General features: G+C 40.9%; 1 protein-coding gene across 1 annotated transcript in view; it reads left to right on the forward strand.

The window, feature by feature from the left end:
* Window positions 1–16,936, forward strand: part of TAF3 (TATA-box binding protein associated factor 3) — a 112,624-nt gene that overhangs the window by 91,059 nt on the left and 4,629 nt on the right. The window contains exons 4-5 of the mRNA XM_032201054.1: window positions 378–460; window positions 16,238–16,493. Coding sequence (XP_032056945.1) covers window positions 378–460; window positions 16,238–16,493 — 339 coding nt within the window. The remainder of the gene's footprint in view (window positions 1–377; window positions 461–16,237; window positions 16,494–16,936) is intronic.

Genomic DNA, 16,936 nt, shown 5'->3' on the forward strand with positions numbered 1-16,936 from the left:
TAAGTCTCAGAAAAAAAGTGCAAACACCTGTCAAGTTTGAGCACTAAGGTCAAAGCATTTCATGTAATTGTTTATAAACATACCGGATTTTTTAGATAAATGCTAAATCAGTAAGACTTGTAAAGAAGTATGTGGGCTATTACAAAGTCAGGGGAATTTCAATTTGACTTTTTAGTTCAGAATTTGTATTTTTGATTTGCCGTGGCTGGGAGCTCCCAGCAAACTGTGACCATCCGTGCTGCAGCACAAAGCGTGAGAGAACAGTAAAAGTATTAAGCCAGTATACTCTGGTTAACTCTACCAGTGCTTTCATGTAATTAATATTGTTTGGGAGTCTCTTTACAGTCTTTGATTGGTGATTGTGTTCCCTTGTACAGATAAAGGTGGAACCAGTTGTTCCAGCTCCATCACCGGTTATTCCTCGGCTGACATTAAGAGTGGGTGCAGGCCAAGACAAGATGTAAGTACAAAAAAAGCCATCTGCAAGGTGGATGCTTAACACAATTCATCATCTGTCACATGTGGCAGCTCTTATTTTCAGTGGAAAACAGTTAAAAATTAGTGGCAAATGACACTCATGCAGCTATGACATCTTCTGGTCATTGTAACAAAAAATCAAGCAGAACACGTACCAAGAGAAACTTCTTAGATATTTTGCTCTAAGTGGAACCTGTCATCTTCCATCCATCCTGTTTTTCCCAGGCAAGATTACGAGATTCCATCTAGACTCATATGCTACCTCCGGTGACACTGAGTCAGGCTTCCATAATGGATGGGTATCGCTAGAGTAACCTGCAGCCAAGTTTCATAATGCACTTCAGCTAACAGTTGTTTTATGCTTTAAAGCATAACAATTGAAATGCCTTTATGCGTGTCTGTTTTATTATAATTGTTGATGATTATTCCTGAGTGTACCTAACACATCTCAAATGTTTCTCCATTAGCTCCCTAATTATTGGGTGCTGCTGTACAAATAATAGTTGCTTAGTACTGAATAGCCATAAATAGAATGATCCCTATCCTGAGATCATACAGCATAAGCAGGTGGGTAGAGACTCTGGGGAAACCAAGCCTCACTGGGCTTTGTAGGCTACTCCTGTCTCATGTGTGAAAGTTTCATTTAATCATTTTTTTGTCTGTTTTTGATTGCATAGACTACACTTTTGTGTCTGGTGGTAAACCTGAGCACCAAACAGATTTTTCCTTTCTGACTATCCCATTAAACATTGCTAATCTAATTGCTTCTCTTTTATAGACATTCTGAACTAAATCCCCTAATCACTAATTTTTCTGCTTAATAAGTTGAGTGGCATCTCTGATGATTGTTCTGTTTTTCTCTGCTGCCCTATTCTATTCTTTGGCCAATTAGGTAACTGTGAATTATGTTGGTTTGCAGTTGCTATGGGACAGAAGCAACCAAGGATGGTTTTGATGGGACACCACCCCAAATATCAAAGCTTCTTGCTGTTCTCTCTATGCTTTTCCACCATTCCTGTTGTCTCCCTTCCACAGCATGAGTGTGATCTAAAACTTCTGTGCCTCAGATCGTATGAAAGCACTTGCTATCTCAGGACAGCTGTCTGTCCTTCTGCACGCAACCTGAACATGTGCAGCTGGACAGACTGTCCATTTAAAGCCTGCAAATCCAGTTTCCATCTCGAGGAGCTATGGATACTTTCAAACTCTTCTGATCAAGGATTGTAGAAATGTTGATATCAGAAAAAAAAAAAAAAAAAGAAAAAAAAGTTTTATTTTCAAGGCAGAACTTGTAGATCATAGTTCTGAAACCATATTTTAGTACCCAAAATACTATTTTGCTTCCCCTCTTATCTCACCCCAATCTTTCTCACGCCCACACACATTTTGAAAAGAGACTTCAGACTTTATCTGCTTCCTACAAATCATGTGATCACATCGTCTTCAGGTCTGCTAGCTTGCAGTGTGTCAGAGATACTGACATCTCAGTTTTTGGCCTTCTGGGAAACGCAGTTCTATCCCAGTTTCCTATATACCTCTCTATTGGCACCTTGACAGGTGACTTAGCTTAAAGTTTCTCAACAAAATAAGGAAGAATTAAGCAGTAAGGCAGAGATCTTCAGGGGTAGAGGAGTTCTGGAGGCAGCTGATAGGCAGTGCTAAAAAGTGCTTGGGCAGCATCGGTACGGGGCACGGGAGGGGAACTCCATCTTCACCACTTGATACTTATCTTTGATACTGCTTCAGGTTGTGCAACCAGATGAGGCTTCAGTCCTTAGTATTCCATCTCTATTTGTGTACTCATTTCCCTTTCCTTCCCTAGACATCTCCCCTCTACGCCTACCATATGGGCTTTCTAACATTGACTGCCTGTAAAAGTTGCACCTTCTGACCAATGGCAAACACAAAATTTTGGAGCTTTGTAATAGCTTTTAGGATTTGTCATAGTTTTCCAAGGCAAAACCCAGGAAGAAATCTGCTGTTGCACAAGGAAACCCAGTTTGTGCCATGTGGCCTTGGTTCTGTTTTGTGTGGTGTCCAATGTCTAATGCAGCAGGGCTTGCAGGTGAGCTGCCCTACTCTAAATGTTTTTGCTCTCATCCTAAGCAATTAATATTCAGTCTTGACTTAGAGCATATTTTAATTTTCATATGTAGTGATCATTATAAGGACTGGTGTGGCTCTGAGACAAAGCATTACATGTGATTTGGGCTTCTGAGGTATACCAGAAGTCTCTGCTACCTGGATTAAAGTTTTTAGTTGCAAGACCATAGTAGGTTCATCAACCTTTTACATAGCTTGTAAGAGACAGAAACAAAAGCTAGGCTTCTGTGATATGTTATGTTGAGGGAAAGTTAAATTTATATTTCTTCTGTGTTGATAACAAAGGTCTGAATATCAGCTAATTGTCAGGTGGGATTGTTGTGTGTTGATTCAGATGTCTCTGGAGACTTTACTAGCATGGAATTGTTTAAAATTATTGTGAGTGGCCATGGAAATATGTCAGAAGAGTTTCTGGGGACTGATAGAAATTGATGAGTTATAAAACTAGATGGACTAGTGAGTTCTTTCAGTTTCCTCTGTTAGGAGAAAGAGCTTGTTGGGAGGGTTTGGGAGGAACTTAAATACCTATTCAGTTGGAAGCTGGTATGAACTTCATGCAAAACATTGTCTTTAATGGAAGTACTTGCAAAGCTTGATGAGCTCACAAAGTATTTCATAGAATCATTTAGGCTGGAAAAGACCCATAAGCTCATCATGTCCGGCCATCACCTAACACTACCAAGTCCACCTCCAAACCATGTCCCTCAGTGCCACGTCCATGTCTTTTAAATACCTCCAGGGCTGGTGACTCCACCACTTCCCTAGGCAGCCTGTTCAGTGCCTAACTGCCCTTTCTGTGAGGAAATTCTTCCAAATTTCAGATATTTGAAGAAAAGATGTTAGATTTGATGGCACTTAAAGTGTAAGTTCATATCTCCCTGTAAATACAGCAAAAGGATGGCAGCACAAGTCTACTCAAATAATGCAGCAGTGCTGAGGAAGACGCCTTTGCAGTGGAGCAAACAATTTTGCTATCATTTTGCTTCTCAGCTCCTCTGCATGGACCAGCATACAAAGCAGTGCTGGTTGTGGCAGAGAACTTCTATTATTTCGGTGAATACAAGTACGTAGTGGACAGTCGAGCTTGTCTAGTGCACAAATATTCTTCGAACACCCATCAGTTCAAAAGAGATGGCAGTTAATGACATTAGCTTAATGGACATGAAAATGTAGCTCTTGCTGAACGATGGAAAGACCAATATTGGAAAACTGTTCCACTTCAGTTTTTTTTGGAAGTGTTTTAACTGCACAGTAAAACAAGAAGAAAGTAGATTCTAATCAAAGCATTTCCATCTTAGTTGTAAACAATTACAGCAATACTTGCTTGGATGCCACATTAGAAGAAATTTACTGGATTCCATTCTAATGCAATTAGAGCTAATTTTGTTCTTTAAATGAATAAAAGGTCAGCTAGTAAATCTAGTTTATCTCAAGTCCAGGCTTCAATAAATTGTTTTATTTAATTTGTTGTAAAAGATCTTATCCTTAATGGGCCTAGCTCTTATTAGTTTGCTTGGGTTCTGAAATATTTATGACCACCTTTTTAGATATGATTTGAATGATATGTAGGAAGGGTTTTTCACTGTTTTTTTTCCACTCCAGTGTTATCAGGGTTGAAGATTGCTAACTGAGTTAGTATAGGAAGGAACTAGAGATGTTATCTTTAAAAAAAAATAGTAAAAAGCACAAAGCTACTATAGACTTTTCAATTTTAAATCATCTGCAAATGATGAGCAGAAATTAATACTTTTATTCAGTTGAATCATGGTTTCTTTTTGTACCGTTATTTTTCCTGAGCAAAAATCACATTTCATAAACACAAGTTTTTAAAAACTTTCATACACATGAGTTTCATACATGTAAATTTTTAAAAAGCATATCTATTGATGAGCTGTTGACATTCCAGTTACGAGCACAGTTGCCATAAATGTCAGGAAAAGCGTGTGCTGTAATTTTTGATACAGACAAAATACATAAAATACGATTTAAATACAACTTTTAAGAAAAAACACATGGTTTCTAACACTAATGGCAGACCACAAAGCAGAGTACCACTCGTTAGTCATTAAGTGCTTCTGTGACGCAGAAGCAGGATATATGTGCGCATATATATATATTCATGTGTTTGTGAAATGAAGCCTCTGAACTTTATCTTAAAATGTTGGGCTTTTGCTCCAGACTTTTACCGCACTGATGGTGTGTTCCCTGCCGTCAGCAGGAAGACAGACATGAATAGGGGAAGGACAGGTATTTTAACAGTGTTTAACTTGTAAATCTGACCAGCCGCTCGGCTGAAATTGCCCCTTGTCTTGCATATTTTTAAAGCGAGTAGATCTGTGACCTTCTCCACAAAAATAGCACACATGCTAAGAAATGTGTGTCCATGTGTCTATAAAAATGTTTATTAAATAACCTGTGGATTTTAAAATAAAATCCGAAAAGGATTAAGGGATAGAAGAAGATATTTTTCTTTTTATCCAGATATTTAATTGACTCCACTAAAGCTTTTTATCGCTTGCTAGGATGTTATCAGTCCAGGGGCATACTTACGTTCCTTTGGAGGCTCACTCAACAGCATGATATGCCCATGACAAAAGCCACCAGCCTAACTAACTGACATCCTTTGTAGGGCACCTCAAAGCCAAGTGGCAATATGGACCAAATTAATTTGCAACCTCTAAGTGCAGTCTCTCTGAGTAATATTACAGACTCAGAAGTATCTTTCTGGGACTAAGAGGGGAGCCTGTCCCGTCTCTTTTTGTTTTATTAGAGTTTCTGTGATTGACCATCCAAGGATTTCCACCCCAGTAGGGTGCTCATAACACGTATTTTTATAAGTTGGCCAAATGGCATATGTCTGACAAAGTGAAAGCCTGAAAGGAAATACAGCTTGAGAAAATGGCATGATTCTGAAGCTCTATCCTGACCTGAAACACAGCTGGACTGCTGGAAGGTGTTTATTTTTCATAAATCGATGGCTTGGGTCATCACTGCTACTTGCTCAAGAATTGATTATTTGAAGTGCAGCCGCAGTTGGGCAACAGAATTCCAATCGAACAGTTCTTTATTCACGCTTTTTGAAATTGTGTAAAGCTTTACCATCTAACCTGTATCAGGATTCCATCAAATTTATTATAGGGTATCGGTCTCCAAAAACAAATGCCTAAAATGTGGATATCCTATCTGCAACAAGCCTAATTTACAGGAATTGAGCTGCAAACTCTCTGGAGATTAAATTTTCTTGGGAACACACAAAGTCAGGCTTAAACAAGGTAAGGGCACCAAAGGAGGAGATGAGAGTTGTTGGCAGCTCCATGAATACACTTTTATTGACCTGGTTGAAGAAAAGAAATTAGGCAGACTGTGTTGGTATTCCCCAGAGTTCACTGGGGATCTGTAATTGCTGGTGTAACATGAATATGCATTTTTTGGAAGGTACTCAAACAAATGTGTTTTTTTGAGCTGTGTAAATGGCTAGATATCTAAGATAGGACTTTGCTGTTAGCTTCAATTAAAGTAGAATTCTGCCCTATGTAGTTTTCAAGAATGCCTCTCATTTTGACACTATCATCTCTGGTGGGTATTCATGAACTTTCATTTTTAATGGGCTTGCTCTCTTACGGATAAACAAGACCTTGGGAAGAAACTTTTGAACTTTGGGTGCTATTTAGCAGGGAGCCATTCAGACGTTGATAATTTAGATTGCTGTCTTCACCGTGTTTGCCCACAATAGCTGAATAATGGGGTTCATTAAACTCCCTTTGTAGGCACATCCAAATTGTTTGCCTCTAGCCTTGGCTCCCTGTGTGTGGCTAGGGAGGAAAGGATTGGCTTTTTATTGACTTGTCAAGCCATAGGTTTGCATTACCGGCCAAGTAGCTCGTGACCCATTCCATTTATTTCACTGTTTTGTGGTGGGGAAACAGGTAAAGGAATCCTGCTGGAAGCCCCTCCTTCTGCACGTTTTCATGAATAAGAGCAGTGTTTGTAGCAGTTAAGGCACCGTGACCAAATCCTCCAAAAGACGTAATGCAAGCAGCATGGGGCTATTGTGGGACGCAGCTGTGGGCGGTGTTGGTTACCCCGCGAGACGTTGCTTATTCAACAGAAAGCTCTGGAGGAGAGCTTGCTGTGGAATTAAATAGGAGGGAAAAAGTGATACTTCGGGGAGAAAACTGGAGAAAGGGAAACCACTGTTTGGGAAAATTAAACAATAGAGGCCGAGCAGCGAAAGTCTCTGTTTATTGCAGTGCTAATGGGTATCCCAATTATTTTACAATGCAGCACTTAGCAGTGAAAGCTTGTGTTAACTGTGCTTTGCCAGAATTAACGCCCCGGGTGTCACTCCAGCTCTTGCTGTAAGACAGAGAAGAGCGTGTAATAGTTAAATCGGTTTTGATATGATCAATAGACCACCTAAGTGAGGAGGCAGAGTGATGAAAAATGATCTTGCTCCTCTCCAAGGCTGCAGAGGTGTGCTTTAGGAATTCCAGTGATCTTGGCTGCTCTCATAAATCTGTGTGTGTGTGTATGCAGACCCGCATTTTTCTGTTCTATAATCATTAAATTAGAAGAGCTGGAGGACTGGTTTTTCAATGCCTTTTCAAATTCTGAATGGATACGCATTTTAATGGAGATATTGTTTGGGGTATGATTCATATCCCTTTCCTGATTGTTCTTTTGGAGTGTAACATATTGGCCCCAATGCTGCCGTGAAAGCCTCATGTGTGGTCTTGTATCCATCCAGAAGTCCTCTTCGCTGCAGTGGAGGTTCCCCAGCCCCTCCCTTGCTGCAGGATTGCAGCTTTTACATGAAGAAAAAAAAAAAAAAGAAGAAGAATATCATATCCCTTTTAGTGAAACACGTAAATAATTGGTTTATATTTCTAAAGGTGATTCAGAATAGTTTTTTCTTCCTTGTATGTGAGTTATTTCCAACTTCAGATTTAGTCTTTAGCTTTTTCTTTTTTTTCTTTTTTTTTTTTTTTTCTTCTTTTTAATTACAGAAGCCACCCCAACTAATTATTCATCCTGTTTATGGTAGCTGGTAGGCTGTGGCGAATTATTTTCATTTTGCTGCTGGCCACATCGGGTGATGACTCCAAAAGTGAATCCATAAAAATGCTTGAGTCATTAGAAAACAAAACAAGTTACTGTGAGATTCTTTGATTTTTCTGCTTATTGCTCAAGAGTAAAAAATTGTATACTGTACAACGCAATTAAAGAAAAAAAAACCTTCGGGCATGTTTAGACACATAAGCAAATTGCTTGTTGTAAATGGGCATGAGCAGCTGCCCTTGCAAAGTACAACATAAATCGATCCAATCCGTGTGAAAGAATGGAAAGGCAGATGGGTATTTGTTTAAAAGAACAGTTTTGCCTCGTTAGAGGATTATTGCAGGAGATGGGTACTGATTTGTGCTTGTCTTTGATGGAGATGCTTCTTTTTACTGAAGTTTTTAAACAAAAGTAAGTAAACTACATACACCAAAGAACTCATATTTTAGTTCCTGACAGCTGTGTGTGGAGAAGAGCTCCATGGAGAAGTTACCTTCCCTAGACATAAGACAAGAAGGTGATCCTACCCAAATTTAGTAAAAGCACCCTATGAGCAGCTGAGCTGTACCTATACAGAGCCTACAAGTTCAGGACTGGCATCTTGCATGTTTCTTACAGAAGTATGTCTCAGTAACAAGCTGGAAATTACCATTTCAGACATTCCTAAACCCATGCTGGCATAATTTCCTAGTAGTTAATGAAATTTTGTATTCTACCCTGGTTCCCATTAAAACGGGTAGATGTAGCTTCTAGATCATGCATCCTATAACATTTCCCAGGACAAATGATGATAAAGGGCAGTTTGCAATGAACACATAAGAGAAAGTTTGCAAAGAGCTCATTGGCATAAACATGTTTTACCAGCTTCTGGCTTTGCTGTTCAGAGCTCAGCGCAAGGGGATAATGTTAGGTGGTTTTCCCATCGAAGCTCTGAGCAGCTTTGTTATTGATGATAAGAGAGAAAAGAAGATGAAAGATAGCGAGACGCCACGCTACCAGCTCAGTTGTGTTTTGTCAGACTGGCGATGAACCATCCCGAGCTGTAAGTCAGGATGGTGAGAAAGAATAGGAGGGAGATGTGGGAGTCATTGGCAGAAAGGCAGTTGTGGTTGCTGGGAGAAATAGCCTGGTGTAACAGATACAGAGGGTGGAGGCCACAGACAGGACTCTGTTTTACTTAAAGTAATGGAAAAATAAACAGTAGAAAACCTGTAATTTGGTTTCAAGAGTGCAGATGCCTGTAAACCAAAGGAGATAGCTGGAAAAGTCAGCAGGACTGAAGACCTAATGGATTCAAAAGTGGTGATTTCTGCCTGTGGAAAGGGGGAAATGAGTGAAATGCATCAGTAACTCCTTCAAAATGGGTGTTGAGAGCAAGCATAGCACCTCTAGCAGAAAAAGGCTGTTAGCAGAGGGGTTGTGTCTTCAGAGCAGAAGGCTGTGGAGATGAAGTCAGGCTCACCAGAAGTCAAGCTGAATTAAATGTTGCAAAGGAGGAGAGGATCATGGAAGTGAAGACAGGGAGGAGATGAAGGATAATGTCAGTATGAGCCAAGAAGGGACTCATACAATATCCCAAGTTGGAAGGGACCCACAAAGATCAACAAGGCCAACTCCTGGCTCCACGCAGCACCACCCAAAACTCAGTCTGTCTCAGACACCCTCTGTCTGAGAGCATTGTCTTGATGTCCATCAGGGTTGGTGCCATGACCACTGCCCAGGGGAGCCTGTCCCAGTGCCTCTTGGTGAAGAACCTTTTCCTAATGCCCAACCTGAACCTACCTGACGTAGCTTCATGCTGTTCTTGGGTCCTGTCACTGGTCACCAAAGAGAGTATCTTGCCTCTGATCTGACGTCTGTTCTCCCCTTTACTGAGAACCTAAGACAAGTGGGATAATGGCTGTAGGTTGACAGTGGTGAAAGTTAATGGTAATGGATTGAGAAGCAAAAATATAAGGACATTTGCAAAGTGATGTCAAGGAACAGGATAATCTTCCTCCCAAGTTACAAAATACCTGGCTTGTGAATTTTCAGACTCAGTGACAAGTAAGTTTTGAATACATTTAGTTTTATTTTAAAATTCAATGTTGGTTAAACCTATTTTAATAAATAATATAAAAGGGAAAACAGAAATGTGGAAGGAGGGCAAAGTAATCGAGGTATCTGATGACAGCAATACATTTAATTACAGAACAAATTTTGGAGGAAGAGCTAATTAAAGGCTTGGAAATAAATGGAATAAAATACAACATGGAAGTAAGCCATACTAAATCAGCTTGATAACAATTTTTGATAACTGATTCTCTACTTTCACATGGTCCAGTTGGCAGTCCCTGCGGGAGATGTGGCTGGGCAGGGCTGATTTTTTGCCATGCATCTCAGATATCTGTTTCCACCACCAATGCTGAGAGTGACTGCTTCCACCTCCCACTGCAGAGCAATTTTTTTTTTTGGTTTTGCAGTACAGGAAGAAGCAGTTGCTGAGTACATAATCAAATTGCTTCCCCTCCAAGGGAAAGCCTCAGCTGCAGTGGAGAAGAGCTGGGACACGCATATGTGCGTGGCTGGAATAAAATTGACAGCTGTCCTCCTGTCGGGAGAAGGGATGAATGAAAGGTAGCAAATCTGAGCTCCCTGGATTTTAGGAAAATGTTTAATACTATCATAGTGAAGCTGACAAAGACAGGGATTAGCAGAGGAGCTGTTTAGTAAGGAACTAGCTCAAAGGTAGACAGCAACTGAGAGTAATAAGAGAGCTTATCTAACCAGAGAGAAGGTCACTAGTGAACATGCTCAAGGATGTTTTTCAGGACTGGTCTGCTTTAATGATTTCAGTAAAAATTTAGTCCCAATAGAAGGTAGAGCACTGATGTTGTTTTTTGTCAATGAGGTTGAAGGACGGTGTCAGTACCGTCTGGAAAGAACTTGGTCCCCTCAAATACAAGGGAAAACTCATTTTTAATTCAATACAAGAAAAAGTGCAGTTAAAGCTTTTGCATTTGAAGAGTGCCAAGAGAAGCTTAGAACCAGTTGGTAGGTGAGTCAAGTGGGTGATGGATCATGAGTTGATCGTGGAGGTGCCACCATGATCCAAGGGTGACCATAGGATGCATTGCAAGTGGTCATTTTAGCAGAGATAGTGGAAGTGTCCAAGCCGTCATCTGAGATGCTGTTGGTACTTCACCTGAAATGTTATATTCAGTTCTTGAACACTGCTTCAGGAACAATGAATTGTTGAGAGCAGGTGCGAAGGAGGGCTTGGAGAACTGGTAGGGGAAGCAGAGAGGAGTCTCTGTTATGATAGGAGAGGAGAACAACTTTGTGTGTTTAGTCTAGCATGTGAAGAGGGGATATGATTGCTGGCTACAAATACATCAGGCAAGTAAACATTTTGCAGGGAGAAAGCTATTTAAGCTAAAGAACAATGTTGGCACAAAAACAAATGGGAATTAATTGGCTATGAATGGAGGCTGGAAATTAGAAGAGGTTTCTGTGCCACCAGAATGGTGCGATCCTGAAGCAGGGTAATAGTGGGGACAAAAAGATTAACCGGTTTTAAGACGAAGCTCAATAAACTTGTGAATGGGATTAGGTGACATGATGCCTGTGAAATTGCTAGCCTCATTTGTCCGGGAAGGGATGTTTGTGGGGTTTTGCCATAGTGATGAAATGGTGAGTGAGCTATAGGAGCTCTGTGTGCACCATCAAAACCCCAGGTGCTTACAAGGACCTCGTGCCACCCGTGTTTGGCCAGGCAGTGTTAACAGAAAGAGATGGTGTCTTGGAACACGTGTTCATTGCTTGTTTTCTTTGGTAGAGAAGAATATCACCCTAAAAGCAATTAATCACACAAAAATACGTTTTTATTATTATTTCAAGGTGAAGTATTGAAGTCTTTTCACTTGCAAAATTGCTAGGGGCTTGGCTGAAGGTTTGATGCATTTTGGCACCCTGCAAACACGCAAGCTGGTCATAGCGCATATTTGTGGAGCCTCTGTTTGCCAATACGACTTGTTTGCACAGAATAAAATATTCAGCAGGGCACAAGAGATAAAAACTAAATTTCCCTTTCTAAAAGTAATATGGGAATTAGCTTACATTACAGAGCTTAAATTACACTGATTCTCCTCCAGGGTTGGAATAAAATTTTCAAAATCACCTCTAATCTGTGAGGAATCTAAACCATATGGAAATGTTCCTAATTCCCCTGGGTGTTTTTGACACTTCTACCCATAGGTCTTAGAGTATTTCAATATATTTTTTTTTTTTCTGGTGAAACAATCTCAGTTACAAATGTGAGATTTCTCAGTAATTAAAATAGTTGCACCACCTCTCTTTCTAGCATTGAGGAACTTGTATCAATAAGGGAATATCAACACTAATAGATAAGAAATGTCACCCATAATAATGAGTGGCAGTTGTGCTAGCTTTAATTATGTCAGTATGGTTGGTGGTGACATTTTTCTATGTACAGAGACCCTTTAGCTCATGCTTCTTGCTTAAAAATGGGTCATTATGACTTCTAAAGTGTTGTCCTCTTTTAGGCAGAGCCTACGTGAAACAATTTTTAAGGAGCTTGACCTCCAAGAAACAAAGATTCCCATAATTCTTGACCAGACCTTTCTCAGTCCTGACACAGCATTTTTTGGAGCCCATCGCTCATAGCAGACATTCAGCTCTGTGGTTCTTATCCTATTTTTGAAAAGCCATTTCCTTTCAGTGCACGTGTCTTTTCCTTATGTTTATATGAAGCAGTCAACGGGGCTTTCAGCCATAAGGATCAGAATAAAATCAAATAAATTGCTTCCAAAGATAGCAAACTATTTCACACCTTGGAGCCTCCTTTTGCTCCAGATGTGGCGTGTTAGCTCATGCCAATTAGAGGCGATTATAAACTGACTGACCTGTTGTGATGCTAAAGAGCTGGGGAGAATTTGCACTTTGCTTGCGAGCCAACGCCGTTTTCATCCAGTTTGGGTTTGGATGTGTCTATGTGAACAGTGATTGCTCCAGAGTAGTGATGAAAATGGGATTTCATTAACTTTAATGTTGTGAAGGGTTTATTTTAAACATATTATGGATACATGTGTTCAGTTAGAAAAGCACCGAGGTTCTTAAGAAGTACAGTTCCTGTTAGCATTTAAGGAGAAATACAAAGAGAATTTAGGTTGGGCACAACCAGGTGCACAACATTTACATTAATTCTGTTTTTTCAAAAGGGAGTGGTAGCCTTTAGTTATGATATACGGAGGCTCTTGTTACCACATCTATTCCAAGGGTTTTCTCACACCTCTTCATTCTGGGGGAACTGTTTTGATTCAAAAACAGCTTTGATTTTTATCTTTCAGTGTAGAATACAGATGTGATACATCACCAGGTGAGCAGCCTGCAGAGAGAAGTGTGATTCTCATCTTGGGACTCTGAGCGTGTTGATGGTGGCTGACGTTCATTTGTGTTTTATGACTTCAAAAAGTATTAATCCAGCTCCAGTTTTTGAGTTTATGGATGAGGAGGAGGGGAAAGGAGGTGAAATTTCATCTTTATGTAGTGTTGTACCTACAGACTTACAGGTCCTGATTTTGGAAGCATAGGAAAAACTCATTTGGGATAGAATATAACGATACAGGTATGGTGATGTCCAAAAGTGCTGATTAAAACCTAGCATGGACCTCAGTAGCAGGAGGATCGAAGCTTTGCTACAGCGAGTACCGCCTACTTGCAGCGTGCTCCGTGCCTCACTTTTCTTGTCTATAAAATAGATCTCGTAAATCTTGCCATCATTTACATACTGTTTTGATATCAGGTTTCTCTCCAAGTCTGAAGTAACATTAATTATTAGTCGTGGGACTGCTATTTCCCTTTGATTTCTCCCCACCTCCATATTGCCATGTGTGCAGCCCCTTTTTCAGGAAGGAGGACAGGCCCAACCACCCTCTCGGAGATTACTCCATCGCCTCTAATGGTGTAGCACGAAGCCATTCATTTCTCCACTCTGGAGTCTAAAGTCTCAGAACTTTATTAGCCCAAGGGAGTGGTAGGCCCAAGCGTGCTCCAAAATGCCGATCTCCCGTTTTGATAACTGAGCTCTAAAAATCAAGATAAACAAGCTGCCCTATATATTGAACGTGTCTTAATTGCACACTTGAAGCAAACCAGCCAATCAATGGGGATGTGTCACCCGCTAATGAATATTTGTAGTTTTGGAAGATTTTATTCGTGATGTTCCCTACAGTTTCTGCACTTATGAGTAGAATGGCTTTTGAAGACCCTGTTCAGGAGGAGAACCTGGCTTTATCTTGGCCAGGAAACTATAATTTAATTTAATACATTCGCTGGGCATGGTCACTCTTATTCAAATTGTATTAGCTAATACTTCTTTTAAACTGTTTACATTGTGTGCAAAGTTGTGTTTAAAGTCCTATTAGCTAATACTTTTCCTAGTACAGACCAGGGAAGGGTTGACTCTCTGAAGAACTCATGGCAGGACTTTGTTTACTTGGAGGGGGGTAGAAGTGGGCGCAGCGAAAGCAGGAATAATGATGTTTGAAACCCTACAAATGACTTCTGCTGAGCCAAATATTTTGTTCTCTGTTCCTCTCCACAGTTTTATTATTGCCAAATTTTATTTTATTTTTATGAAGAGGAGGCTTTCAAGTCAAAAGGGTGACTGTACAAGCCATGGGAGTAGTGCCACTACCCAAGGTCTTGAGCGTTCAGCTTTGGGAACAGTGGAAGGAGGAAGGCACAAAAGCAGCATCAGAGATGGTGTGTGGCCAGCCTGAAAGAGCCCAAGTGAGCCATGTGCTAAGGTTTTCATTGAACCAGAAATGCATCGCAGACATTGAAGAGACAATGAGAAAGCTTGCTTGGTGGGAGATAACAGTGTTTTTTCAAAGGTAGCCCCCTAACTAGGGGCAGGAGTAGACGTCTAGGTTGCTCCCAGGACAAGGTGATAGCAGGACCTCCTTCCTTCTGCATGTTGCAGGCAGGGAGTTAAGAGTGCTCTGGTTTGACACACAGTCAGGAACCTTTCAGACACATTTGGGGAGCCTGAGCCCCGAAATCAGGCCCCTGAAGTAATCGCTAGATGACTTTCAAGCAGTGTGAAAGCCTTTAGTGCAGGGGATGGCCAGGAAGACCATCCATCAGCTTTTAGATTCTGCTCCACTCTAAGTTTCTAAACTTCCTTGGTTTTGGTTTTCCTCCGGTAGTCACTTACATGGGGTCTCAGAAGGTCGGTGTTATGGTTCCCTGGATGTGATGTGGCAGACTAGTCAATAAACACAAACCCATTGCTCTGTTTCCTTTCACTCTTTTTTCCTCGTACTTGCCATAGTTCTGATTTAGTAGGGCAAGTGGCATATCTAGGGAGAAAAACATGATTATCTCAGCTGAGCTTTAAATATCATGTAGTTCCAGCTTGTTCTCTAATGATGGCTTGGATTATTGACTTGAATTGCAGACGAGGTCTCCGATGCTATCGATACTGCCTTTTGAATATCATAAAGGAGCTGCAGAAAACTCTTCAGCTGCACATAAAGTTCCCACTGACAGTGGAGCTGGGCTTTCCTCCCCTCGTTCTCAGGAGTTGTTCCAACTCGATCTTCATCATGGTTTTCCTACCAATGTCTGCCTTTTTTTTTCCTTTCTTAAGATGTCCTCCTTCCTGGAATGTCTAACCTTTCTTTAATTTTCCTTCTTCCTCCAGTCCCTTCAGAAATGAACTGCACTCCCACAGTTACCATTCATATATAAATAAGTTAAATGATTTACCAAAATGTGGTAAAAACAAATAGTCCTAGCCTGTGTTTTGTTTGGGGTTTTTCTGTTTTGTTTTACAAAAAGCCCTTTTCCTTCTTCTCGTGTTTCCAGTCTCGAGTCGTATTGTAAGGGCCTTGTCTGTTAAAATGCAGGCACATCAATAACACCATGTCTCAACATTCGTTAATAAATACTGGGTCCCCCATATATCCCCCTTCCTGGGCAAGATTATTCTATACTGTCTATTTACTAGAGCTACATCCTGTCTACTTCAGCTACTCGAGTAAGTAGCAATATTTTAACTGCTGAGTATATAGTGTGCGTCATTTATTTGTCCTGACTAGATCTACTGCTGATTTCATAAACATTTGAGGAAAGAAATACCAAACTAGCAAATATTTGCAGAACCCCCTAATGTAGAGTCTTAAGAGGATGATATCGTCTCGCAGTTTGAAGATTAAAATCAGTGCTGTTCACAGCTGATTAACTTTCCTTTCTAATATTTCCCACAAATTGAGCTAATGTAATAAAACTTAACGAAACAAGGTTTAGTGAAGCCACAGAGAATATTTATATGACAGCGAGCTAAGGAGTGGTTCAGGCTGTCCCGACATTCACTTTGTAATAGCTCTGTACTTTATCCTGTCCGCTCGTCAGGGTCTGTGAATGGATGGGTGTAGCAATGAGAGCAGCCCTTGTGCTGGGTTGAAACAGCCTCAGTGCTGACTTAAAGGTGATGTGAATCAGCTGCACTATATTTTCTCTGTATCTGCTCGGTGATCGAGCAGTGCTTTCTTTCCCATCAGCTCTTAACGATTCTCATTTTTTGGTCCTTCAGAGTCATCAGCAAAGTGGTGCCAGCCCCGGAGGCCAAACCTGCTACTCCTGCGAGCCGGCCCAAAACACCTCCACCTGTGCCATCACCGGTGCCAGCTCCTGTCCATGTCACCCCTCCTCCAGCTCCTGCTCCTCCTCCTCCGCAGCCTACGGTCTCGCCAGTCGTGCTTCCACCTCCATCTCCAGCCGTCTCTGCGGCCGGAGGCTCCAAAGCGCCTGTCAGGAGCGTGGTGACCGAGACTGTCAGTACTTACGTGGTAGGTAACGCGTGCTGCCATGTGTTGTCCCAGCACATTCATCTTCTCAATTGCTGAGCTTCGTGGTGACTCATCTCAAACTGAGGGTGCCGGACTTGCGATGTTGCTCTCCACTAAGCAACTCTTATCTGCCTCTTGCTTCCGTGCACTTGTTTTGAAAGGTTAATCATTAAAACACTTCTACTTAGGTTGGTATTTTCCCATGTTTCCAGCCCAACACTTAAATTTCTTCTAACAAGTCCAGTTATATCCCATTTATCCTCACCTAACTGAGCTAGAGCATAAAGTTTTGGAGATGGAGATTTTTTTTATAGATGCTTTCATAAGCACTGAATTGAAACCTCAAATGTCAAACTCGCCATAGATTTTGCTGTCAGTCGGGTAAAGTACAAAGCCCTCACACAACATCAAGAATGTGACTTAGCCATCATTTGAGGTGCATA

This window comes from Aythya fuligula, chromosome 1 (assembly GCF_009819795.1).
Source record: "Aythya fuligula isolate bAytFul2 chromosome 1, bAytFul2.pri, whole genome shotgun sequence".
Lineage (NCBI taxonomy): Eukaryota > Metazoa > Chordata > Aves > Anseriformes > Anatidae > Aythya > Aythya fuligula.